The sequence below is a fragment of the Scleropages formosus genome, chromosome 3 (genome assembly GCF_900964775.1).
Source record: "Scleropages formosus chromosome 3, fSclFor1.1, whole genome shotgun sequence".
NCBI lineage: Eukaryota > Metazoa > Chordata > Actinopteri > Osteoglossiformes > Osteoglossidae > Scleropages > Scleropages formosus.
Window position 1 is genome coordinate 3,449,205 of NC_041808.1, and position 27,684 is coordinate 3,476,888.

General features: G+C 49.2%; 2 protein-coding genes across 2 annotated transcripts; both read left to right on the forward strand.

The window, feature by feature from the left end:
• On the forward strand, positions 1–4,084 carry LOC108924707 (galectin-3-binding protein A-like). The gene is made up of 3 exons (XM_018736253.2): positions 1–15; positions 231–504; positions 2,543–4,084. The coding sequence occupies exons 2-3, from the start codon at positions 239–241 to the stop codon at positions 3,579–3,581; spliced, it is 1,305 nt and encodes a 434-aa protein (XP_018591769.1). The 5' UTR covers positions 1–15; positions 231–238; the 3' UTR covers positions 3,582–4,084.
• A 6,093-nt stretch (positions 4,085–10,177) lies between these two features.
• On the forward strand, positions 10,178–23,854 carry timp2a (TIMP metallopeptidase inhibitor 2a). Its single transcript, XM_029250129.1, has 5 exons — positions 10,178–10,668; positions 21,654–21,754; positions 21,994–22,102; positions 23,178–23,302; positions 23,592–23,854. The coding sequence occupies exons 1-5, from the start codon at positions 10,539–10,541 to the stop codon at positions 23,787–23,789; spliced, it is 663 nt and encodes a 220-aa protein (XP_029105962.1). The 5' UTR covers positions 10,178–10,538; the 3' UTR covers positions 23,790–23,854.
• Positions 23,855–27,684: the final 3,830 nt, after the last annotated feature.

Here is a 27,684-nt window from a genome sequence, read left to right on the forward strand (position 1 = left end):
CGTGTCTGGGCACAGGTGATCGCCACGCCCACGCCGGCTTCACCGTCCTTCAACGCGAGTTCCCCCAATGAAGACTCTACACTGTTTTTCTCCATAACTGCTGTCCACCATGACGTGGACTCATAGGCTCCTCTTGCGCTTAACTGTTGTTATGGAGTCGCCGCTTTACACCCCAACAAATTACATCCTTCATGTTATCGATGCCTTCCGTCTTTGGGCGTGTCTCTCAGATACAGGCATGGACAGCGAAGCAGGGCAGCCCGTGGACGAAGTCCAAGGCTTGTCAGAGGACATGGGCTGGCTGTTTGACAGCGGACGGGGCTGCGACTTCACCGTCGTCGTGCAAAGCCTCGACGGAAACGACAGCGACGACAGCGTCTGCGTCCACCGCTTGGTCCTCTCCCTCGACCCGCAGTCCGTGTTCTTCGACATGACGCAGGAGAGCAAGAGCTTCACGATGGACGTGCGCCAAAGCTGCCGGCCCTATGTCAACGCTTTCCTCAGGTGAGCTGGCCCTCTGAACTCACTAAGGCCCAATACGAGCATAACCAAGCCAAGCTAGTCAAACTTGAACTAATCATAATCAACGCAAAAATCAGCTTGACAATTTTCACTCACGCACATATGAGGAACGCAATACAGGCAGTCCCCGGATTACGAACGAGTTCCATTCCTCAGTCTGTCTTTAAGTTAAATTTGTTCGTAAGTCGGAACAATTCGCTACAGTTCATATCTAACATCAGCTAGTCAAATGTTTGTCTTAGTATATAGTATATCATGTACCTTTCTACGCAGAAAAAACATTAACGAAACACTTCCAGAATCACTAAAACATCTTTAACATAATAATACAGTAATAATAATAAGGATAACAACAATAATAATAATAAATGTTATTGCAGTATTTGTAATAGAGAGAGGAGGAGAGTCTGTGTGTGTGTGTGTGTGTGTGTGTGTGTGTGTGTGTGTGTGTGTGGGTATAAAAAACAGTAAAGAAACTTTAATGTTCGCTTTTCCAGAGTTCGTTGGCGTTTCACCTTTTTCCGATTGCTTTATTATTTCCATTTTAGTTTCGGTCGTGCTCATTTTCCTTTCCTTTGATGCATCACCATCACTTGCATCACATTTACACTTTGGTACCATGGCGACGAGGGTAAAAACAAAAAAATTAAAGCCAAATACAATAACACACACGAGACACTTAACAGCAACGTGGTCCATGTCATACTGAGCAGGCAGAAGACTGAGGTGTGTGGGGACCCAGTCACGGGATCTTTAATGTCGCTACACAAGGGAGCAGGTGAGATTCGCGGTCGGGGACAGGCGCGGGTCGGTCGATGCGCAAACGAAGGTCTTGGGGAGAATCCGATGTCGTAGTCGAGGGGGGAGCCGTGGACGTCAGGAGCGGGAATGAGGGATCGAGGAGAACGAGAGACTTGGAAGGACGGATAGCAAAAAATTACATTAATATTGTGCACTGGAATATTCTAGAAAAGCACCAAAACACAGCAGTTACTGGAAGATTCTAGAAGGCATCAGAACATAATAGCAAGTAACAAAACATTCCAGAAAACATCAGATCACAAAAAGTACTGGAATATGTGGCGCGCAGAACCCGGTGCCAAAATTCACCAACATTAGCTCATTTCAAGTGGGATATTTCCCTAAAAACTGACATATAGCAGGAACTAATGCCAAATGTATCTTTAATCTAATAAAAATGAATGAAAAATGCAGAAAAGTCAATAATTAGAAACAAACGCATAATTACAGGGGATGCTGGGGCACAGCGGGTTTGGCCAGGGCCTGCTGTGTGGTAGGTCTGGGGTTCGAGTCCTGCTTGGGGTGCCGTCCAGGGTGTGTCCCCTCTCCCTGTGCGTGTGTAACAGAAAGCACACACACATTGTCCGAAACCACTTGTCCCAAAGGGGGTTGCGGCAAACCAGCACCTAACCTGGGCAGCACAGGGCGCAAGGCTGGAGGGGAGGGGACACACCCAGGATGAGGCACCAGTCTGTCGCAGGGCACCCCCATCAGGACTCGAACCCCAGACCTGCCGAGAAGCAGGACCCGGCCAGGCCCACTGCACCACTGCACCCCCCTCCCCAAAAAAGTACACATTAAGTGTTTTGAGAACGAAGTGCAGACAACAATTCTGGGGCAGCCAGTTAGAGCAGCTGCCTTTGAACCTGAAGGTTACAGGTTTGAATCTCAACTCCAGCAGTAGTACCCTTGATCAAGCTACATAGCCTAAAATGCTCCAGTAAAATTACCCAGCTGTACAAAGCGGTAAATAAACGCTGGCAGACACATTATAAGTCACTTTGGGGAAAGAGCATCAGCTAAACGAATAAGTGTAATGAGATGGGGGAGAACGTCCCACGCTTCGCCGGCCAACAAAGTGAAGGAAAAGCTGTTCGATGACAGCGCGGCATCAAACGTCTTTGCTCGTACTGCCACCCGTGCACTTTTTAACAAGGACAAGATGGGGAGAAGCGATGAACAGAGAACTAACGTGCCCCCACCCCGCATTGCTTCCCAGGTACATCTACACACGGCAAATCAACGTGACCATCTCCTCGATCCAGTGCATTTACCAGATGGCATCCGACTACGGCTTCAAGTCTCTGCAGGCGGAGTGCGGGAGGCTCTTCTCTTGGCTGCTACCCGACGACAGCACCTTCGTGACGACGGTGTCGCTGTACAACTACGCTGTCGCCGCAGGAGACCCCGTGCTGCAGGAGACCTGCCTGCGGTACCTGGCGTGGAACTGCGCGGCGCTCGTCGGCTCCGAGGCCTGGCTCACGATGAGCGAGGAGGCCGTGGAGGTCTTCCTGTCCTGCTCCGACTTGGTGGTGCCAGATGAATCCTTCCTTCTGCGCGCTTTGGAGAGCTGGCTGCGGTCCAGAGATAACCGGACGGAGGCCGGGATCGTACCCGGGCTGCTGGGCCTCATACGCTTCCCCATGATCTCGGCTGAGCGCCTGTACGACATCCCATACTCCTCCGACCTCTACCACAGCTACGCGGAGGTGTACAATGCAGAGATGGTGCAGGGCTACCCCTTCCAAGCGCTGACCTTCGATAAGCTCCGCAGGCACCTGCCAAGCATGGACGTAGAACATTCTCCGAGGATCTACACCGAACAGCCGTGGAGCTTCACGGTGAGCGCGGCGGAAGTGAGCGCTTTCCTCCAGCAGCCTTACTACGGTTGGTCGAACGGTCTAAGCGGCTCCTTATCCACACCCGTTCTTAACAGCGCAATTTACCAGGACAAAACGACAACGTGGTACGCGAACGTCTTCCTGAACAAGCAGCAGTGTTTGAACCAGGGCTACACCTGCGATTCGACACCGGCCGTCTCGCTGTACCAAACCGGCTACAACCAGTACCAGAACGACATCCAGTACGATAACTGCATTGTCCTGCTGTGCAACGGCAGCTACGTGTTCCACGTGCAAAAATTTAACAGCAACAGAATGGTCCTTATACCATCCGGCAGTAACACGGGCCAAGAGTACCCGTGCGCCGGGGAACGGTACTCGTACCTGTTTGTGGTTCGGCCCCAGTACATCCTGTAGCCGCCGGGGCCGAGTCGCGTAGGTCGCCCGCAGCGCGGAGCGAAAAGCTTCTTCCTTGCTTCCCTTCATCGCTATGCGCGATCTTTCCATTGCTAATCGTCGACGGATTGAAAATAGAAACACCCGAAAACGAGAACTCTCCGTAAATTTTAACACCGGGGGTTTAACGCGGATTCATGAAAATCACATAGTTCTTTTTATTTTGTTACCGAAATCAGGACGGTAGACGATCGTGTATAATAACGATCTGATGGAGACCAGCATTTTTGGCGCGATGGTTTGGTCTGGAGGAAATTCCTGCTGGGACATTATTGAAAAATTTAAGATCACCGCAAGTGTCACCGTGTGTTTTTTTTTTTTTTCTCATTAATATAATTTGTGGAATTAGTTCAAATGTGTCTTCATCTTGATTTCAGTCCAGCGATCTCACATCGTACCCCGAGTGGCTCGTGTGTATCCGTGTGTCTGTCCTCCCTCAGTGATGCTGTGGCAATTCCCACTATTTAACTCATTTATATTTATTCATTCAGCCAATGTTTTTCTCCAAAGTGACTTACAGCGTTGGTCAACCTACAGTTATTTACCCATGTACACAGCTGGGTAACTTTATTGGAGCAACCTGAGGGTAAGTACTGTAACGACCAGCGTTACTGTGTTTGAGCGGGAAATGTGTTTATTGTAATTGGTTAGATTTTGGTGATGTACAGGGAATCTAAGGGGGTGATTGCGTCCGCCAGGGGAGAGAAAGAAGAGAGCGCCCGGGGGCGCTAGGCAGGCTGGGAAGGCTGGCTTGACGTGCAGGTCCTCGAGGAAACAGGGTCCTTGGACCGAGAGCATTATTTCACCGTGTGCCAGCGTTCGAATAAACGTTTCAGATGAACGCTGCCTCTATGGCCTTCTTCGCCCCATCCAAGCCCACAGCACATCGCTCAAGGGCACTACAGCCAAAGAGAAGATTCAAACCTACAACCTAAGGTCCAAAGGCAGCAGCGCTAACCACTACACTACCAGCTCACACACACACATTGACTGAAACTGCTCGTCCTGAGCGGAGCCAGAGCCTAACCCAGCGACGCAGGGGACACGCCCAGGACGGGGCGCCAGTCCATCACAAGGCACCCCAAGTGGGACTTGAACCACAGACCCACCAGAGAGCAGGCACGGGCCAAACCCACGGTGCCACCGCACCCCCCTTACAGTACCGGTTGTCCCCCACAATTTACACTTCTCTCCATCAGCTGGTGACACAGTGGTTAGAACTGCCACTATGCACCTGAAGGACCAGGGTTCAAATAGCACCACTTGTTACATCCCCCTTGATCAAGGTACTTAGGCTAAGTTGCTCCGGTAAGAATGATCCTGCGGCATGAATGTGTAAATCACAGCAATAATAAAAATATATATTTCAGGCTGCGCACCATTTTCGCTGTCATTTCTAAACTGCTTTTTCTTCTCAGCACCACCAGAATGTGCACGTTTTTGCTCTGTAGCCATTGAAAATAAATAGTAACTTGAGACGGATCGCACACTAAATGTTTTGTAAACGAAATCAACCAATTGCTGACAAACACCCAAACACCGAGTGAGACCCAAACGATAAGAAATACGGGGTAGTTGGTAGAGCTGCTGCCTTTGGAGCCGAAGGTCACAGGTTTGAGTCTTGCCTCCAGCTGTAGTACCCTTGAGCAAGGTACTTACACTGAATTACTCTGGTAAAGTTACCCAGCTGTATAAATGGGTAAATAATTGTAGATAGACTAACATGGTAAGTCGCTTCGGAGAAAAAGCATCACTGAAGTCAGAGTAAGAACGAGATGTAAGACAAATCAAGGTAAGACATGGTAAGCCGGTGTGTATGGAGGCTCAGCTGGGGGTGGGTGTGTGCCGTCAGGCTGGCGCCCCTGTTGCTCAACTAACACGCTAGACATCAGTGCCGGCGGAGACCCAAAGCGCAAGGACATGCTCATCTTACCCAACGTGTCCCCTGTATGGGTTAGTGTGGCTTTGAGGACACGATGTTCCCCACGCAGGGCGTGTCTGGCCCTAAACGAAGACGCCGGGGCCGAAAAACCCACCCGACTCCCGTCTCCAGATATAACGCGTCTGACAGCGGGTAGGCGAAACCGAGACCTTCGCAGCTGCCGACAGCGAGTCACTGTTGTCACTGTTACTTTCAAAATTACTGTCATAATGGTTGTCATACGCGCACGGTTTGATGGATGGACTTTTAAAATAGTTTTCCCACCCTTGGACGATGAACGTGAACGGCGTAGTTCCACTCCTATCCAGTAAGTGGCTCCCCAAGGCCGTCTCCCGCCTCCGGAAAAGAAAGGCGTGAGAGATGACGCCAGGACCATTTTCCTCCCGCAGATATTAGAGACATTTTATCTCCCCGTCATTTTAAAAGAGTAATAAACTGCGAGAAGGTCGCAACACGGTTCCCGAACTACGCTTCCGAGCCTCCGGCTCGGTCGAGGCGGCCAACGGCCGATGCCACGGCGCCTCTCCCACGGTACCTACGCTCACCCGTCACGCAAGCGATCCCTTACTGACTCAAGCGTCTTTTGAGAAGAGTAAGAATGGATGTCAAACATGTGTCCTCCCTCGTGACAGAAAAAGGACAAACTGCCAAACAAAGGACTAAAGAAGCAGCAAGAAGCAGAAAAACAGACAGAAAACTTTAGCAAAGAAAAAAAGAGAGAGACTGAGACTTCCAGCATGTGTCTCTCTGTCTCCATCACACTGACACACACACACACTCACTCACAGAGAAGGAATTTCACTCCAGGAGGATAAATATCTGCATTACTTGTGAATGGAGGAAAAGGTCTGGAACTTTCTCTCCCGCGCAGACAGCGGTGTCTGTTTCACTGATATCATCGGCGCACGACAATGACCCGGTTTTCTACCGTTTCCCGCGAACGGATCGTGGATGAAGCACACGGGAGCACGGCGGGACGACGAGACACGCAAGCCGTCCGCTTGTCGACTGCCGAAGCCGTGCGGGAGTCGCAGGGCGGCCCGCGGCGTGAGAACGCCGCGCTGCTGCATCATGGGGGGCGTCGCGGCGCCCGCAGGAAGCCCACATCTAGGGGAGCGGCGTCGTGATGAAGCCCTTCGGCGACCGACGGGCCCGTGCTCACAGGATGCGGAGGAAGGCCGTGGTGCCCCGTGTCTGCGCGATGCTGCGTCACCGTCGGAGGGGAAATTTCGTTTGCCTCTCACCGCGGGCCGGCCACAGTGACTTGAACGTTTCCGGCGTCGACGGGCATCTCGCAGACTCCTCGGTCACACGAGGGCTTGCTGGAAATGTGCGGCGGGGTACAGAAGGGGCTGCGGTCGAAGGAAATGCCTCAGCGGTGGGACACACCTGTGACGCTACTTCATTACCTGTGACATCAGCAGCGTGGGAGAAGCTGCGGTCGGGCCCGAGGGTCTCGCCGGGGGAGGGGCGTCTCCAGCCCCGATCTTTATGCACACGGGCGACGTACGCTTACATGTGGCCCGCGAAGACGAGGAGCAGATCAAAAGCAAGAGCCGCCCACATTTTTCCGCGGCTTTTATCATTCCGGCAATATGAGTGGGGATAATCATACTGTGCTTGTTATGTGGTTGGAGGTCTGGAGGGGGGAGGGGATATCTGCTAGACACATCACGGGTGGAGGGAAAGGCCAGTGCCCTGCCAGAATGACTCTTCAAACCCAGCTGATCCTCTTGTCTTCATCTCCAGATGCAATAATGTCCATTTCACTGGACTTTGCATTCATCCTGCTGAGGAATCTGAGAAAATCCTAATTTTGAGCCTCAACCTTAACCCGAAACCCTAATCCTGACCCAAAACCTGAAACTCTAACCCATAAATACTAAACTCAAACCCAAACCTAACCCTCCAGATGCTATAATGTCCATTTTACTGGACTTTGCATTTATCCTGCTGAGAAATCTGAGAAAATCCTAATCCTGACCCTAAACCCCTAACTCCTAATCCTAAACCCGAAACCTGAAACTCTAATCCCTAAATCCTAAACTCAAACCCAAACCTAACCCTCCAAATGCTATAATTTCCATTTTACTGGACTTTGCATTTATCCTGCTGAGAAATCTGAGAAAATCCTAATCCTGACCCTAAACCCCTAATTCCTAATCCTAAACCCAAAACCCTAACCCTAAATCCTAAACCCAATCCCTGACCCCCACATGCTATAATATCCATTTTACTGGATTTTGCATCCATCCTGCTGAGAAATCTGAGAAAACCCTAACCCTAAACCTGAAACCCAAACCTTAAAATGCAGTGCACTGGATCCCTCTGGTCAAGAGACCCAAGAAGGGCCCAAAGATCCAGTTCATATTTCCATGACAGACAGAAAAGGTCCTGTAAGACAGAAGACCGGTGCTGGGGGTCGGATCCCAGCTTCGGTCCAGGCAAATTACAAGGCAGCACTTTAGCCATAACCCCGAGGCCCCCCAGAGTCTATCTGAGCAGCCAGCAGAGCTTGAAATAGGTACATGACATGTAGGAAACCCGACCAAAACGTAAAGTCACTCTGAGTTCTCCAGCAACACTGTTTTTTGTTCCTTTCCAACGGTTCATTACGCTTTGACCTTGACCTTGAAAAATTCAGCCTTCCAACTCAAACATAAACACAGGTGGTGCTCAGTGAAAAAGCTGAAAATCCCATAATATTATATGAACCACAAGGATACATAAACAGTTAACATGCATGAATGCTACATTGTATAACAGGGCTTTGTTCTATATATACACATTTTTTTACTAAATTCACACATGAATAAAAAACTTTTTAAAATAATAATGTCAACACAGTACAGTATTATAATTGTGTTTTCATGCTCTCCAAATGTGGTTCCATGTGGCAGTGCGACAGACTGATGGTATCATACAGCAGATGGAGCGGTTGTCTTTGGACGTTACGACCAAATGTCGGGACTCAAAAGTAACATGAGAATAACAGGACAGCCGTCGTAAGTCCGGCTGTTCGTAAGTCCGGCTGTTCATAAGTCACACGTGTTGTAACTCGAGGACCATTTAGTGACGAGTTCCCCGGGCACCACGGTAACAGGGTACGAAGCTCTTGCTATTGTCCCAGAGGAACAGCATGTCGGTGTTCTTTTACCTTCCACGCTGATGTGTCAAGGGCAAAACCAGGGGCTTATATTAGTGTTACACTTTACTAGACTGCCACACCAAACATCTGTATGCGCATCTTGCTCCACTCTATAGGTGTGTATGTGGTAAAAGCAGTGTGTGTAACTAGATGAGGAGAACACAGCAGCTTCTCCACCTGGGGGCTTTTTTTAAACAATGTTTCTGGTCACTGCAACCCCAACCCCAACCCTAAAGAGTCTGGAAAGCTTTGGGGGGGGGTTTCTATGACCGGCCTGACATTCGAAGGAATTTTTAACATCTGCTGCCTGTTTTCTGACTGCTTTTTTGCCCTTAGGTGAAGAACAAAGCAACGTCTCCTCGTCTTTCTGCGTTTAGGTACTGACGTCTCTCACAACCGCTTGTTAACCGGAGAAACAAGGAGGGTTTGGGTCGCTTGGCTCAAGAACACACCTAACAAGGACACTGTTAACCTTCTCAGGCGTCCGCTCCGAGGGCCACAGATCCGGCGGAACTTTCTCCGAGGAGAACCAGCACTTTGCATCCTTCACCATTCGCCCTTTGGGTTGCAGCACCTCTGCAGCATGTCCACCTGGACCCAACACGTCATCTCGGACGCTGCCGGTGCATCCCTGAAAGAACGCAAAACTGGACTCTGATGGAGTCTCCACATCAGTTCCATTAGAAAACAAAATATTTCCTAAAAATATGAGTCGCCGACTTGTACATCACTCCTTCGCCCCCTTTCGTTAAGCGCTTGTCTATATTCGGTCCAAAGCCTGCAGTGGAATCACTGGGCGCTGGACTAGGGGGACACCCTGGACAGGACACCACTCCATCGCAGGGTCTCAGTGAATTTCCTCTTTGTTAAACGCTCGCAGGAATGGCCACTGGAAAAGCCGGCCAGACGAACGGCACCCGGACGGCCGGGTGAGGGACAGCGCGTCTCTCTGCGTTTCTAACACGTCTCAGGTTCATTCCGCACGTGTCCGAACCCTCAGAACGTCCCATGATGCGGACATCTACGTGCCTCTCTGACGAAAACGCAGGTCGACAGAGGTCAACGCCAGCAGTCACGTGTTAGAATTTATGGGAAATGTTTGCAATGTCGTTTGTGCAACTTTTCAGAGAATCACGCTGTCGTCATCGTTCGCCCCGTTGGGGAGGCACAAATTGCCGAGGTACAGAGGCGCGCTGCTTTGCGGCTCGCTGAAAGCTCGATTGTCTTCTTTTTATCAGTTATGAACAAGTCATTTCCTCTGATGATGTTAACCCCCCCCCCCTCCACCATTCCCTTCTCCCCAGTACACACACCCCACACACCCACTCGCTGCTGTCACTCTCCATGGCAACAAAGAGGTAGCTGGAGGGGGGTCATCGGGGCAGCGATGAGTAATTGGTGAGTAGAGGGATCGCACTGACGACCCCTCCCCACACACACACACACACACACGCACTCTCTCTCTCTCTCTTTCCACACACCGCAACCCGCACCGCTGGGACCCCGAGGGTCCGAGCAAGCGCGCGCCATCAGATGCGGCCCAGCACTTTATTTGGGGGGAGGAGCGAGCCATAAAAATGCGCCGATCTCGGCGAGCAGAAAAACAGACCCTTAGAAGGCAGCGGAGGCACACGGTTCGAGACGCGCGCGCCTTCTTCACCCGCTCGTGCTTTATTTCGCTCTCCGCTCGTCTGCGCAGCGCCGAAGGAAGCCGGAGCTCCGAAGCCCCGAAGCCCGACCCCAGGCTGCAGGTCCCGCAGAGCCGCCCGCCGAAGGCAGCCGCTGTCCCCCCCGTCCGGAGTCTCCCCGTCCCGTCCCGGAGGAAGAGATGAGCCGCGCGCTGCGCAGCCTGTGGGCCGCCGTGGCGCTGCTGCTCGCGTGGCGCCTGCACGAGCTGGCGGAGGCGTGCAGCTGTTCGCCCGTGCACCCGCAGCAGGCGTACTGCAACGCGGACGTAGGTGAGTGGCGGCGGCGGCGGCGCGGCGGGAGCGCGCGCAGGTGACGTGACGCCCCCGGACGGAGCGGTTCGCCCAACTTTCGGGGCATCGAGCGCGTCCGCGACGAACGCGTCGTTGAGCCCGCCGCTGTGTTTCCCCTTCTGCGTGCGCCCTGCGGCGCTTCCGTTTCGGGCTTTCGCACGGTCCCCCAGGGCCAGGCGCTCTACTCGTCTTGTTGTTCCGGAGCCATGGCCCGTCCAGTCGGACCCTGGCCCCACTGGCTGCCCGCTGGCTCAGGGCACCTGGCACCAGACACGTGTTTAGGGCACACGGCTCCGTAGCACCGCGAGGTGTGTAATGCGTGCGTAGGTGAGGGGACAGGAGACCCTTCCTTCACCACCACCAGGTAAAGACTCTTTGGAAAAAAAAAAAGAGGTCCGCCTGTGGCTCGCTGGGCTGCGGGACGCGCGGGGCTCGGGTTCGAGGGCGCCCGCAGCCCACAAGACTAATCAGTGGAATGCGGAGAAAAAAAATGGTATCGATTCGGTTCCATCCCCGACATTACCGGGCACCCGCCGCGCGCTCACCTCACCGACGCGCGCACGCGGCCAGTGTTGTTACTGTGGCCGTTCGTCCCGCACGCTCGTTAAAGCGGCGTTTGCCAGTAATCGCGCGCGCCCGTCGCCCTCTTTCTTTCTTTCTTTCTTTCTTTCTTTCTTTCTTTCTTTGCACTCAAAGCACAGGCTCAGCAGGCTGTGTTCCCGGTGCGCAAAGTTTCCGCGCCGCCTGGAGCCACAGGTCTTCGCACTTCGCGGAGCAAATGCGTCGCGCTGCGACTCTCCCTGTTTTGCTTGGCATCCTACCTGACTTGGCCCGAGCTGCCCATTCCAAATTCATTTCATCTTTCCCCTCCGTTTCCTGTTTTTGATCCTCCCTCTCCGGACCATCTGAGCTGCGGCACAAGGGCTCCAGACACTCTCTGAGGTGAACCTCGAGCAACTTCCAGAAAGCGGTTAAGGCGTTCCGGGGCGCAGCGTCGATTCGCGCAAGAGCCGGCGGTCGCGGGCTGAGAGGAAGGGCGCGTGGGACGGGCGCGTTACCTTGTTTTTCGATACGTTGACAGGTGTGCTCCCCTATGTTCTGCGCGCATCTCGCTTTGGAAGAGCCTTCGATGAGGCCCGTCACGACAGCCGTCGCATCTCTTGATGTCATCTTGTTGTTCGCGCTTTAGGGCGAGAGCCCGATGTCCGTGATGCGCAGCGCTGTCCTTTAGGCCCCTGTTAAACGAAAAGGTTTTCTAAAGTTTAAAAAAAAAAAAAGAACTTGTGGTAGTCGGGCTGCGTTGTCACCAACCGGTGTTCAGAAACACCCCATGGAAATAAAAAAAAATCAAAAAAGTGCATTTTTGATTGTTTTCCAGTATATTCTATGAATAATTAGTGTTTACAAACTTTGGAGTAAAAGCACATTTTCACCACAGCAGCCTTTTTAACCAAAATGCCCGGTGTTTATAAACCTCATAAGAGCTAAACTGTCGCCTTACTGGTAATACCTAGAACTCGCTCCCGGTAAACACTTGGCCAAGTCTGGATCGCAGTGGACCGGCGCCTGGCACATTCCACTAGAAATAAGTGAAAACGTTTTATTAATAAGGCAGCGCTGAAGTCATACTCATTTCACAGAAACTCGTGCCATAAATCCGCAACCTGTGACTCGATGGCAGGCGGACAGTTTCACTGCTCGCGCTGTCGACCCAGCGGAGCCTGTTTCGTTCCCGTAGTACGTTATGAGCAATAAACGCTTTGCATAACAATTATTGAAGGCGAAAACGGCTGACAGCGGGGATTCTGAGGCACCGTCGACTTTTTCCGCGCGTACGGCCAGCGTACGGCATAGCCCGAGTCGTCGTTTAAATCCGGACCGCGTCGTTGGCCTGTGGAGTCCATAGTGGTGGAGTTACTGGGCCTCCATGTGGAACGTGGACAATGAAATCCACCGCTTTGGCATAAGTGTGGTTCTGTGAGGTCCAAAAGGCACCTGCAGCTTACTGGTTGCCTACGAGACCGCGGTGGTTCTCGTACCAGGACCACGCTCTCCTACATGACGCCGGCTTGTTTGCGAAAGGGTGGAGCCGGAGGAGAGCTGGAGGAAAACGCATCGGCAGCCCTCCGCCTCCCGGAGGACGGAGGCGGCTAAAACCGGGATGGAAACGCGGGATAAATAATAACGCCCGAGTCGAAAGTGAAAAGAAAACATTTCTTCCTGGTTTACAAGGAGCGTTTGTGCGGAGCGCGCAGGTTAGGGCTGTCGCATCTGGCAGTCTGGCGAGTGCGTTCTGGGCAGGCTCTCCGCGCACGGAGCTCACGCCGAGGCGGGATCCTGCAGCGTGGGGGCGAGCGGTGTGCGGTGTGTACGTGGCACGCGGCAGCAAGAGAGAGAGAAGGGGAGAGCGAGAGCCGGAGAGAGAGCCGCTGGCGGCGGTACACGCGCGTTCGGACGCGCGCCCGTCGGATGGGTTGCGAGCGCAAGGGAGGCACCGGCGATCGGGGCCTGAAGTATGGCAGGAATGCTGCAGCGGGTCCTGCTGGGGCTTTCCCGCCAAGTTCGACCTTAATTAAATAGGACAACGTTAATCCAGATGCTCGAGCAACTTGCGGAATTCAACTCTTCGATTCCCTCGAGTTCCACGGGGGCCTATTTCTGCCATCCCCCCCCCCCCCGTCATTCTTTACTGTTTAAATTACTTACTGAGACTGGAATTCAATTGGAATTCAGCTGCCCTGCAGATTAGAGAACCATCTGGCCCAGTATGACGTCTAGTCCAGTTCGGGAAAAGGAAAACCAATAAAAGAGAGGACCTTTGACGGAAAGAAATGCACAGCGTTCTCCAAATGGTCCGAAAAGCCCTCGAGATGCTGTTGTTGTTACGTTACATTTTAACCATTTATACAGCTGCACATTTTACCGGAGCGATTCGAGAGCGTGGCCTTGCTCAAGAACCCTGGGACCTGAACCGGCAGCGTTCAAGGCACAAGTCCGCGTCGCTCTTAGTTCCTATCGCGCTGGGTTTCTCCTTCCTGGGACTAGAATCTTTGCAGGAAAGACTGTCAGCTCAAAAAGGGTCCTCACTCATAATCCTTGCGGGTGTTTACTGTAACCATGTGTCGCTCCACCTGATTTACCCAACAGGTACAGTAAATGTTCAATAGGCTGGGGGTGGGTCGGTGGGGGAGAAGCAAATATCCGCGGGCCCTGTGAGCGAGAACCCCTATTCAGGGATTATTTGGACGTGACAAAGCACAAGATTTTCTCACTTACAAGATGCCGAGAGCCAAGAAAGACCATTCAATAAGGCCTTGGTGGTGTTCTCATCAAAAGCTCAATTCAGCTGAGGTAAACTGACACAGTAAATGCGGTACCAAAGCATGGTCGATTAAATCTGCCGTCTTGATATCTCGTTCTAAATTGTAACACGTGCCATCCTTGCTTTACGCAAAAAAAACAACTGATTTTTCTGTCTTACACTGACCTTAAAGCTCTTTAAATTATATGGGCGGGATGCGTATCCTTTCGAACTTTGACAAACGTACCACTCTGTAAGTCACCGACACTATGTTTTAAATGTTTTTCCAAGGGATATATCGTCAGAGGCAAGGCGTTACGCTGATCATACCCGCCAGCAAAAGATGACAAAAATGATGGAGCAACATTGCATAATGGATAATGTAACATTATGGTGTCTTCCTTAGCATTTCACCGGTTAATACAAGGCCACCCCCACACGTCTACTTTTTGCAAGTGGAATTTTATTCCCTGTTGCGCCTTTTTAACCTGACGTCGAGCGTCAGCTTTCCTGTACGGGTCAGTCAGACGGTTCCTGGAAGAAGGTTACTCATTGTTACACTGTTTGTTATCCAGGTGTCCCGATCCCTTTCGGAGCCTACGCTACGATCCGGTGTTTGGCGCAGCTGCTTGGGACGGTAATTGAGAGACAATTCGATACGTTTTGAAGTAATACGGTAACACAATGGTTTTCGGTGGCGATTTTGAAATCGGAGTTTGGTAAGCTCGACAAAACATCTTTCTTCACCTTGGTGAAAGGGAAGGAAATGAGATGGGTCAACGTTACGCGGCCGAGCCGTGTTAAATTCCGAAATCCTACAAGGGGACAAACATCACCCATATTTATCACGATATATTATATTCCCTCCATTCCGATGAATCGCGTGCGGTGACATTGCACGAGTACGGCAAATTCAAAGGCACAGTATCTCGATACTTGTCTGTGCAGAAGAACCTTGGATCTACATTGCCAAGCGTCTCTGGCAACACATCATCTGTCGCTATCAACTACGGGGATCGGGGATCCGATGAGTTTGGCTGCAGAGGGAGGAGGAGGAAGTCTCGCTAGCTGACTTTCTCCAACCCTTAACCAACTTGGACGCTGAAATGTCGAACTCTCAACGCGAGAGGCTCCCAGTGGAGCGCGGACCCTCCAGGTGAGGCGTGTGGGGTTGAGGAAGTGCAAGGATTTCATGCGGAAAGTCTGTCTGGAGAAAAGGGAGGCTCCCCTGCCGTTTTCATTTTTTATCCTTTCCTCTGGTTCCGTGGAGGACAGGTTGTTTACTCGAGCGTGTGGATGACGTCGTGTTCACGGTGCTCGCACCTTGGAAGTAGGGCTGTTAGCGTGATACGCAAGAACTCGTGCCTTGGAAGCTACAGGCATGCCATAACTTTGCTGTGAGTGAGTGAGTGAGTGTGTGTGAGAGTGAGAAAGTGATTTTCATTAGCGCTCCCCATCTTGCATGTCTTGTTTTTCTGTTTCCCAACAGATGGCTGTTACGCCACAGCAAAAAGCTCATGCGGTCTACGACTGACGCGCTTGCATGCGGAGACCCTGCAACTCCAGTTCACAAGCTCAGAAATTCAGAACGCTAGCTCGCAGACCAGTGTTTATTTGTCTTCTCGTGCTTTCATCACACCATCATCTGGTATTGCAATATATGAGCATGCTGGGTGCAATAACATCGAAATCGTTTGGGTTTTAAAGTTACTTTGCCGTAGCCTCACCTTACAGCCGTCCATTTCCTGTTTTCCTTTTTCGAAAAAACCAGTAACCAGGCCGCCGAAAGCGTCTCTCCCTTCCTTCAACGTCCAAAAATCTCCGTCACCCGACTGCTTTTAAACATGTCATCGTTTCACTTATTCCTCGCGTGTCAGATTTTAGAGATTTATATAACCGAATTTTTACGTAGGAGGTCTACTCTTCCTCTTATGTTACTCTAATAGACAGCGCAGCCATAGTTTGCGACCTCCTTAATATGTGAAAGTTTCTTACGGCATGAGGTCGAGCTGCTTGATCGTGTCTTTGAATTTCTGGACGGTTCCGGCAAGTTCCAGTCGCTCATCCGTTCTATCGAGGCAGCGCGCAGCGTTATTTTCTCGACCCCCGTCGACTCGCTGGTTTCGTCTTATTGCTCTTGTTAAGAAGTCCCACGGCGTCGTTCGGGATTGTTTGGGTCTGGCCGTGCGCATGATGGGAATGTGTTCTTCTGCGTCGGTTTGTTTTTGGGACGGTTCAGGCCTGGCGGTCTGTCTCCGTGCGTGCGTGTGTGTGTGGCGCGTGGCCGATGGCTGGCTCTGTGCGTGAAGGGTTTGTTCTGGGCTGGCTCTGCCTGAATGCGGTGGGATTGTTCAGGTCTGGCCGCATGTGTGGCGGGATTGTTCGGGTCTGGCCGTGCGTCCACGGTACGATTTTTTTTCAGGCTCGCTCTTGCACGTTCTGGAACTGTTCGGGTCTGGCCGCGTGCGGACTGCCGGTGTCGTCCAGGCCTCGTCGCGCTCGGCAAACCTCGGCGGCGAAGGCAGATGTTGTGAAGTCTGCACCGAGCAGGCCGCCAAGCCCCCAGAGGGAATGTAGAACAATTATTGAGTTAATTAGCAAGCGCATTTCAGTTCTCCCTCCCGGTTTGTTTGTTTATACGTCTGCCTCGCGTATTTTGCGAACGGTGGGGGGTTCGGTATGCCGTTTCGTCTCGGAGCGTTTAAGCAGACATCCACATGTCGTCGATACTTTGGTCCAAAGGGATCCGTTGACATATTTGGCTTTCTTCTCAGTTTGCCATCTCGAGTTTCCCACTCAGAACCTCAAGACACAGTTCTACAATGTGAGGAGGAACATGTTTTTCATGGCACTCTTCAGCGCTAGGGGGTGCGGGGGTGCAGCGGGTTGGAGCGGGTCCTGCTCTCCGGCAGGTCTAGGGTTCAAGTCCCGTTTGGGGTGCCTTGCGACGGACCGGCGTCCCGTCCCGGGTGCGTCCCCCTCCCCCTCCGGCCTTACGCCCCGCGTTGCCGGGTTAGGCTCCGGTTCACCGCGACCCCGGTTGCGACGAGAGGTTTCGGTCCATGCGTGTGCGTCTTCAGTACTGCTCCCTAAAGTTGCGTGTCAAGATGTTTGTGCTTTTTGACAAGTTTTATAAGTGACACCGAGCCCTTGTTTACAGGCGTAGGTCACTAGAGAATTTCGAAACGGCGGGCAGAGGGATCAGGGACAGATCTCGTAAAGAGAAACTTTTAACGGTTTCGTAAAACTAAGTGACGTCTGTAACGGACGCTGCAGGTTGGGAAATCTAAGAGTCGCTGTAAAGCGCATCGGTAGTAATTGTTATGGTTCGCCAGCACAGACCGTTACTCGTTTACCGTTTTGCCGTCATTTAAATATCGCTTGTGCCTCGCGTTACACTTTCAGAAAGGGGTACTCGAGAGAAAATTGAATTAACAAAGCTGTTTCGTAAAGTTGTCTCGTATTAATGGAGTTTACTGCGGCACCCTCGTTCTTCCAAGTCACGCCTCTCGGCTCCCCGTTCCCGTGTTTATCCTACGGACGAGGTCGGACGAGCCGTCCAACTGCCCATGGTCCGGTAATTTCCTGTAACGGTTAACCCCAATCCCAGAGGATGTGGGCCAGTCGAACGCACAGCCTACTCTTAGAGACCGCAATGACAATCCGCAGTAGTTGCCATGCAGTCTCGCATGCACTTTCTCATCGGGGTGTGTAATGCGGAGGACTTTCCCGAGGCGGGGCCCTGGAAAGGTCGCAGGGTCTCAGGAAACTCGGTTGCCTATAAAGGAAGGCGAACCGGCAGGGTTTAACTCCGTGTCCTCCTTCAGGACAACGGAACTGCAAAGAGGTGGAAATCACCTTTTGCTCCCGCGGTACATCGAGCGTAATATATGTACCGAATATGCACAAGGCCTTAGAAATAAAGTAAAAAATTAAGCAGAGGCAGCAGCGTTACTCAACCGTTAACGTCACTGTGTACGTAGGAATGCTGGAATCGGCGTGCGTCTCTTTGCTGACAAAGGCTTGATGGAAAGGGGAAAATATGGATCAGGCTCCTAAGATTATTAATGCGTACTGATCTCTTGCCCTTTTTGATCGCCGCAAGTTCGTTAAGTTCTTAGCGTTTTCACGAGTGGCGTTGCCGTAAGGAACGGTCGCCCATCGTGGATTCCGAGCGAGCGGTGGGTGTCTGCAAGCGCTGCTTTTAGGGAAAATGCAAAATAAGACGTTGCATGTGGAGGTTTGGGGAGGGGGGGGGGGGTGCCGTACAGCAGGGAGGACACCAAATTCGAGTACGCTGCAAGTGTGCTGTGGTCACGGTGAATGGGAGGAAATGTAGGTCGGCCTGGAACCGAGAGGCTGGTATTAAAACAACACGAAAACCCTCTCGGCCTGGCGAAATGCACATGCAGCAAATCATTTTTAGCCTCCCTCCCTCCCTCCCTCCCTCAATTCCATGTTTGACTTGCCCAACTTAAACCCCGTTCGATGGTTCAACAGCTGTGTCCCTTCTAAGATGCTAAACCTTGGGCTGGAGGTCACAGATGTAAACTCACCGCTTTAAACCAGCCTTCGGTTTGCGCGCGTTTATAACCGCACTGCAGTGTTGTGTCTTCGAAGAAGTGTGCCGTCTCCAGCCAGAGCCTCTCGTCGAGGACGGTCTTTGCTTTGCTTTGCTTTCCTTTCACAGTGACCCCGAGCGTCTAGAAAAGCGAAAATCAAGCGTTACTTATAATCGTTACATCCTTAATGTCTCCTCAACCTCGCCGTAACTTTTCCGTACTTTTCCTTTTCTCCTCTTGTCTTTAATTTGAAAGAGCGGCGGACAGACTTCTCTAACTAGTTTAGTCAGGTGAAGTTTCATTGCTTCCCAAACCAGTCAGGTTGTGTGTGTGAGATCGGCGAGTTCGGTATAACGTATTTCAGCTGACCTACTTAACAAGAAGGGGGAAAACGTGCCTGTGCCTATTCTAGAAAGACCAATCTGCTAAGTCAGGAAAAGCTTTGCAAGTCCTCTACACCCCAGAAACGGGAGAATACAGGCCTCCTCGTGAGTTACCCCTTCATACCTGAGTGTGATAATGGTAAAATGAGAGATCCAATTTCCCTTATTTATTTAGCAGACGCTTTTCTCCAAAGCGACTTCCAATGAACTCTGTGTAGTGTCATCAGCCCGCACACCTCATTCACCGCAGTAACTTTTACACTGGGTCGCTCATCCATACATCGGTGCAACAAATACACAATCTCTCTGTCACTCACGCACTGGGGGGGAACCTGAACAGCATGTCTTTGGAGTGTGGGAGGAAACCAGAGCACCCAGAGGAAACCCACATAGACACAGGGAGAACATGCAAACTCCACACAGACTGAGCGGGGATTGAGCCCGTGTCCTCTCCATCGCCCATGCACTGTGAGACAGCAGCACTACTCACTGTGCCACCTAATGATTACAATTACAGCGTGAGTGTAAAATACAATCACCTGGTTGTCCTAATGGCTCTGCTGTCCTTCGGTCTGATGTGGTCACATGGCAGAGTGTTAATGTTAATCAGCCTGCAGTACCAGTGGGGCCAACAGCAGGGATATTATGTGCTGTGATTTCTGTTTTTTTTTTTTTCTTTTCCCATAGCCATGTACTAAACCCTTTGATGAAATCATTAAAAACAAGAAATTAACGGCGAGCTGAAGAGTGAAGCTAAGGAGCAGCTTGGCAAAAATCAAGGTCTCGCATTTGGACCACGAAGGGCCCGCAACTTAACCGAATGGCATGCGTCTGACTTGCGAGGAAAAGCAAGCTACTTGGGTGGGGGTTGGGGGGCCGTTCGTCGTTGCCGTCGTTAACTTTAAGAGCTGCAAGAAGCCCTCCATACTTGCGTTTCTTCCAGGCCATTAAGCGAATTGTTGAGTGCTGACTGTTCCACCAGTACAGCCTGCATATGTATTTCATACATTTATTTTTTCAAGCATCAGCCACCCCCCGTTAAACTTCTGGTTATTTCATGCCCTCGAACGTAATTTCCCCAAGCTCATATTTTCCATGCTGAGCATCTGGCGTCCCCGCAGATTACATGCGACACAGCGAAAGCGAGCCCGTTGCGCTCGATGCAGATGTCCCTCCCATCTCGATCCAGGTCACCTGAGGCTGCGGTGCCTTAGAAATGGACGATAAAACAATGTGAATACTTTCGATCGTCTTCTGTCCTCTTATTAGTTTCTCGCCACTTTGCTTTTCTCTCCTCTCCTCTCCGTCCCTTTTTGTTATCGTCGGAATTCTCAAAGTGGTGTGTGTGTCCTTTCGTTGCCCTTGATTGGAACAAGCTGTCCTCGGCAAGACGCCGTAATCGCCCTGGCACAGGCAGACTGCGCCGCTGCCCCATCGCAGGCAGAGGAAACAAACACCCAGTAGCCCTGGGGGCGCACACACAAGCTTCGCTTTTCGGGCGGGTTGGAGCGGGGAGGGAGCGGGAAGGGAGCGTGGAAGTCTATGGGAATGACAGCTTACCCAGCCCTGTCTTGATGAAATAACATCTGCTCGTGGTTAAGTCTGTCATGTGGTAGGGACCTGGAATCGAGAGCGGTAGCATTCTTTTAGCTTAGCAACAGCTGTCCTGCCCGTAAATGCTCGTCTTCAATGCTGCGAGCTCACACGACGCTCTTCGATCCCTCCGTCCGCACTGCTAAACCTCACGGACCGCTCCCCGGCCGGTCCCGGTCAGACCGATTGGTAAATCGAACCCCGGCGCCGCTCCGGATGTCTAGGTGACAGGTTTCTATAGAAGGAAAGGGATTGTAGACATTAGATCAAGAAGCAATATCATGTGTTGTAAGTTACTTGGGTTATTACCAACACGCCATCGGATGAAGAAAACTCCATCGTATCATCCATACCTACCGTATTGTGCCCAACACTGTAAGTTACCTTGGATGAAAAGGTTTCGCCTAAATACTCGGTAGTACTCACTGCAAGTTGCTTTGGAGGAAAGTGTCTACCGAACGAATAAATGTAAAAGTCAGCAAGAACCTACCATTCTTAAACACGCTGTTCATTTACCGCGATATCTTCGATCAAAACCCAGTTACTTACGTCTTGAAAGTATGTAGAAGGCATGTGAAGTTTGACGGCTTTGCTTCTGCGGCGGCTCATTTTTTAGGAGGATTTTAATAATAAACCCATGAAAGAAAATCGTAAACTAATGCACCATTTTAATAAGAAAAGCAATGCAGAAGACAGTGCGACAGTATTTCAGACTGGGAACTAAAAGAGAATGGTCTTATCTGCGTGATCCTTTTTGAATCGGGAGGTTGACGGTATATCGTCAACGTGGCTGATGTTCATCAGGGACCTCGTTTGTAGGCCATTGCCCAACTCCATTTAGATTGACGGAAGAGGAGGGGGTGCACAATACTCGGTTTTGGGTCATTCAGCAACAGGCGTAAAGTTTTCCATTATCGTATGTTTGAGATGATTTTTTTTTTATTTATTTATTTATTTTCCATCAGTTCCACAATAAAAAAGAAAATTCAAAGACGTCAAGCGTACAATTCTGTGTCGCCCCCCCCAAAGCATGTTTCCCTTGTGTGTTACAGACAAACATCTCGTCCTAGAGGGTTTATAATTCTAACCCTATTTCCTCCTCTCTCTTATCCCATCATCCCCAAGTGATCCGGGCAAAGGTGATCAGCAGGAAAGAGGTGAATGCCGGAAATGACATCTACGGCAATCCCATAAAGAGGATCCAGTACGACATCAAGCAGATCAAGGTAAAGATCGGCTGCAGCGTAGAAGTAAAACGTGACTGCAAACTTAAAACCATCTACACCATAGTTTAGAAAATGAGGATTATGTGCTCTTAATCAGTGTGAGATATTTAGAGGATGAGATACGCTTCAATAAGATGTTTCTCAGGCGTTCAACATTGACTTCTTGATGTCTTGGATGAATGAAAATGCCAAGTATGCAAAAAAAAAGAAAAAGAAACAGCAATACACCTCTTCGGCAGATGTTTAAAGGCCCCGACCAGGACATTGAGACCATCTTCACCGCACCCTCTTCCGCTGTGTGTGGAGTGACCCTGGACCCCAGTGGCAAGAGGGAGTACCTCATTGCAGGTAAGTACGCCAAATGTCTCTTCGCAGACGAAGCCGGAGAAGTTCAGGGAAATTAAGCTCTCAACGTGTTGTACGCTTATGAGGGTCTGCTGATATTGAGTATGATGTGATCTGTCACAGAGTTACAACAAAATGCCTTCACTACACTATGCCCAGTACAGCAGGTACTGTGTCATCAGAGAGAGTTCTACACCGAATTCTCTGTACTATTCTAACAGGGTAAGTGCACGTGTTAGAGTACCACACAATCACGGTAAATGGTTCGATGCCGCAAGTAGTCACACGTGACAAAAAACACTTTTCTTCCATTAAATCCAGTTGTTTTTTAGTGAAACTAGAAGCAATTTGCCCCCCGACATGTTAAAAAAGAGGATGCTAAAAGGGTAACACGAAAAACACCAGAGATGAAGTTAACAGAGACTCTGGTTTTTCAATCTAGACAGACCCAACGCAGCAGATCACGAGCCCAAATTACACACTGAACACGGACTGTAGCCACCCTAGCAAGCAAATGGGATGGGTGGGGGGGGAGCTTATGGCGAGAGTAGCCTGGACTTGCTGTTGCTGAGCTGTTACTTTTAAGGGGTGAGAAGGTTTCCAGAAAGTTTGCGGCGAAGAGACATGCATATGTAAAAATGATTTAAGCCATAATGTTCGATCACATGAAAGATTAGTGGAATAATCATAGGTGTTACTATGAGCAGCAATGGAAAAAAGCACCAGTCATTTAACCCATCCTAAGAAAGAGACGAGTTTGTGTTCACTGAGCCTCCTTTCCATAGTTTCCTAGCGTGACGCCGAAGGGACTCGAACACAAGTCTCCGTATCGCTACGCGCAGCGCTTTACGAGTGCGCCGCTCGCGGAAGTGTCTCTGCTTCTCATTTTCGAATAATGAGTCCATTTCACCAAGCCTTGTGAAATTCAGTCAGTCAGCCGAATGCCTGTGCATTCGCAACAGAACGAACCTTAAGCCCTAAAGTACGGTCTGCACGCTGAAGAACTAATTATGTGGTACGAGCAGTTGCATTGCCGCTGTGAATATCCAACACTCACTCCCCTGACCATCTCCTACAGGCAAGGCAGAGGGGAGCAACAAGATGCACGTGACCCTCTGTGATTTCATTGAGAGCTGGGACTCCCTGACCCAAATGCAGAAGAAGAGCTTGAGCCAGCGCTACGAGATGGGTTGCGACTGTAAGGTATGTGGGAGCCAGGGTGGGATCAGGAAGGGGGCAAATGTAAGGGGATGTGATCCTATGATTGTTACCCGGTCTTTGTTCCTCCTCCCATTGTTATTGCTTGTGTATAATTTTGTTTCATTAAGCATTTCAACCTAAGGCTCTCTTGACTTTCCTTCCGTTGCTGTAACGCACTTTTTGTATTATTCCCAGAAGTGTACATCACTTTGGAGAAAAGTGTTGGCAAAATGAATAAATGTAACTGGTATCAAGGGCCATCCTTACTAACAACGTTGTTCCCCGCGTCCAGATTACCCGCTGCCCCTCGGTCCCCTGCTCGATCAACGCACCGAACGAGTGCCTGTGGACGGACTGGGTCGTGGAGAAGAGCATCGTTGGCAGCCAGGCTTCCCACTATGCCTGCATCAAGAGGAGCGATGGCTCCTGCGCCTGGTACCGTGGTGCAGTCCCGCCCAAGCAGGAGTTCCTGGACCTCGAGGACCCCTAGTTATGCCTAGTTATGTCCACTGTACAGTCCTGATTAAAGTGGCTATGAAACTTTAACGCTGAGTAAATGAAGAGGCAAACGCAAAAAAGAAAAAAAAAAAAAAAAAGTGCAGCCGATAAAAGACAAAGATTAGCATTATCAGTAAAATATTTTACAGTGTCAAGAACTTAAGACACACATAGACTGGTCGAGTGACAGTGTCAGTTCCTCAAGAAGGCAGGCAGCACTGTCTGTAGGTAGGACACATTCCTGTGAGTAGAGCACTTTCTGCCCCAAATAGCACTTACAATGATGCCCTAAAAATGGCAATCAAAGAAGAACCCGCGCATCGTTTCGTTTAACACTGAAATGGTGTCATCTGGTCAACCTGAAGTTAAAGCCCACTTTGCAAAACAAGGTCAGACCTTGCTCATGGGACCTATGAGTTAATGGTGAGGCTCTCCTTCCTAGTATGTTCAAGGCTGGAGTTTGAAAATAACGGCACCCTTAAACACGTGCATGTTCCGAGGTGATCGTTTCAAAGCTCAGTACGTGAGCACTCCAAGGGACGTTTTGTGACTGATCTACTGTAATTCATCAGACAACATGTGAATGACAGTTTAATAAGCAGATGGTTAAAACCACTCTGCTAAGGCGTTTGAGGTGTTTAACCTAAGCAAATGAGGAATGAACCTCCAAAAATATCCTCTAAAATAAGAGTCATTTCAGCTCATTACAATTACCAGCACTACCTAAAGCTTCCAGAAATAAAGCACAGACTTGAACAAATTTAAACGTTACTTTATTTGTACATCGATCCCACTTCAGGACAATTCTTATTGTGTCAAAATCGGTGACTTGATTTATGCAGAAATATAATTAGATATTTTGTTCTGATTATGAGGAATCATATGGGTGGGAATCTGAATTTCACTTGTAAATGAAGGACAATAATCAGTATTTTGGTAGAATGTTTAAGGACTGCTCTTAGTAATGGTCACTTCTATTGTAAACATAAAAAAAAGAGTAAAAACCTTTCAAACCATTTGCCTTTTTATTTAACTTTTAACCTCTCTGTGTGGATTTTTGACGTCTCACTGGACCAGTCTATGCCTGAGGTAGATCGTCTTCTTGTCGTGTGTCTTTCTCGTCTCTCTTGCTGCACCGTCTTCCTGGCCACTGCACATTACCTAGGCGTATTCTTTTTTAAAATATATATATATATATATATATTTTGCCTTCTGTCTCTCTGAATTCACATATTCATTAAGTCTACATTTGCACTTCCTAGGGAGATGCTGCAAAAGACAAATCTGAGAAAAGCAATGAGGATTGGATCCTCTTCTCCAGTTCTTTAATTTTATTTAGTCTTAGATCTTTTTAGTCCTTGGTATAAATTCCATATTTTTAACACAGTTGTTTTTTTTATTGCTACAGTTTGTTTAATTTTTCATACTTTTTTAAACTTCAGTTGTACTCCAGATGAATTTTGTAATATTTTGTTTTGTGGGACTTAAAAATCAACCCATCATCTATCATTCACCTCAGTGTACGATTACTGAATTCAACTTGTAGAACTTTAAGACAGAATGAAAAGGCTGGTATGTAAGACAGTGACACTTTTTTAAGTTTTATGAAATAAAATAAGACTTCCTCTCATGGAAATAGTGTTAAGGATATGTGGAGCAGAAGGTGTTCCTGTACCAACGGTGGGATGATATTTCAGTTTTTTGACCTTTTGGTTCCTCCAAGTCTCTGATTCTTTCAGAAATGTGTTTTAGGTGGAGGTGAAAGGAGCAATATGTGGACCTGCTTAGATAAACTTAGGTCGTGTAACAGATAGGAGACGCACTGAACATGCCAGAGTGGTATGTGCAGCTGCAGCACATGCAATCAACTCTGCTGCATTCTTTGTGAATTATCTCCTCAGGACAGGAATCAGCCTGCATTAATAACTTAGAGCCCTGCAAGTAAAATCCTGCAATCTACACCTGAGCTTGGAAGTAACATCACTGCACACTATTTGTTGATATTATTTAAAGGAGATAAAAGTGAAAAGGAAGTCTTACTGCAGTGGATCCCTGCCCTCTTCTGGCAGTACATAGAGAAGCACACCAGGGGTTGAGCAGATGTTGCATGACTATGCTGTGGTGTATGTGGCATCACTGTGTCAATATGTATTTGGGCCAGTTGCAAGGGAGACCTGTTGCTCTATTTTGACAATAACGGACAGGTTTGTTTTCCTTGACAATTTTGGAGGAATGAGAAAGAGCCATACTGTCCATCGACAGCTAGACTGATGGTTTCACTGAAGTGAGCTGTGCCTCTGATGTTTTTTTATTCTTACGCTCATTTTGCCGACAATGCAAACGCTGTCCAACTGATGCAGCTTTGTGAAACTACTCAAAATAATGCTAACCAAACCAATTAAACCGTAAGAATCCATCTGTTCCCACAGAAGTTCATCCTCGAGACGCTCTTAAAACCATTATATAAAAACAGAGATGTTTATCATGGTATTTTTATACTCCTCTGTATGCTATTTCAAGTATTAAATATATTGGAAAACGCTGACATAATTTAAAACCTGGTCGAGCTGTGTTTTTACTTTGTCATTTTCTATTATTATTTTTACTATAATTTTCTTAGTTTTTTATTTTTCTGTTGAAAGTTTTGTGGGAAAGTATGGTGCGACTTGTGCTGGAACCACATGAGAGCTGTTGAGTAATGAGAACCAGACTATGCATGTATTTGTTGCTTTGTGTATTTCACATGTGGACACTCATTGAACAAAATATACAGTATTATCAAATAAAAATGTACAAAATGATCCTTCACCTCTGGCTATTCCCTGACAAGTATATGTAAAATGGCCTATTGAATAGAATAGAATAGAATAGAATAGAATAGACTTTATTGTCCCATTTCTGGGAAATTTGTCTTGGACAAATACAACCAAAGGTCAGCTAAAGTACACTTTCATAAAAGCATTTTTTTTACTAACCTGGTTTAGCAGATCATTTTACATAGGTACAAGGTATCTTAAAGGACAAAAGCTGCACCCAGATCATCTTCAGGAACAAAAAGTAAATGAGAAGAACACACGTGCCCAGGTACATTAATAACACTGCAAAAAATGCAGTAGCTTATCTTGTGAGATTTTCATAAGGCATTACATTCACAACAGATGGCATTCATGCCATGTCTCAACAAGGTCAACATGTGACAACTGAACCAATTTGTCTTCAAAGAAATCTACGGAAATTCACTGCAAAATACCACACACACACACACACACACACACACACACACACACACACACACAGTCTGAACCACTTATCCCATATAGGGCCGCAGGGAACTGGAGCCTGACCTGGCAACTCAGGGTGTAAGGCTGGAAGGGGAGGGGACACACCCAGGATAGGACGCCAGTCTGTCGGAAGGCACCCCAAGCGGGACTCAAACCCCAGACCCACCAGAGAGCAGGACCCGATCCAACCCACTGCACCACCACGCCCCCTCTGCAAGATACTACATTCACATTACATTTCTTTATAAAACCAACATTTTTCTTCAAAGCAACTTACAATTTAAATTATAACTATTCACCTACTTAAAGAGCTGAGTAATTTTTACTGTATTAATTTAGGGTAAGTACGTTGTTCAAGGGTATTTAAAAAGAAACTGTTATTTGGGGTGGGGGGTTGGACCGGGTCCTGCTCTCCGGTAGGTCTGGGGTTTGAGTCCCGCTTGGGGTGCCTTGCGGCGGACTGGCGTCCCGTCCTGGGTGTGTCCCCTCCCCTTTTGGCCTTACGCCCTGTGTTGCCGGGTAGGCTCCGGTTCCCCGCGACCCCGTATGGGACAAGCGGTTCTGAAAATGTGTGTGTGTGTGTGTGTGTGTGTGTGTGTGTGTGTG

What these genes read in the sequence shown, in the direction of transcription:
- LOC108924707 (XM_018736253.2), top strand. Translation starts at nt 239, where the DNA reads ATGGACAGCGAAGCAGGGCAGCCCGTGGACGAAGTCCAAGGCTTGTCA. An exon ending in TATGTCAACGCTTTCCTCAG is followed by an intron (nt 505 to 2,542) that starts GTGAGCTGGCCC and finishes ATTGCTTCCCAG; the next exon opens with GTACATCTACACACGGCAAA.
- timp2a (XM_029250129.1), top strand. Translation starts at nt 10,539, where the DNA reads ATGAGCCGCGCGCTGCGCAGCCTGTGGGCCGCCGTGGCGCTGCTGCTC. An exon ending in GAGGGAGTACCTCATTGCAG is followed by an intron (nt 22,103 to 23,177) that starts GTAAGTACGCCA and finishes CATCTCCTACAG; the next exon opens with GCAAGGCAGAGGGGAGCAAC. An exon ending in AGATGGGTTGCGACTGTAAG is followed by an intron (nt 23,303 to 23,591) that starts GTATGTGGGAGC and finishes CCCCGCGTCCAG; the next exon opens with ATTACCCGCTGCCCCTCGGT.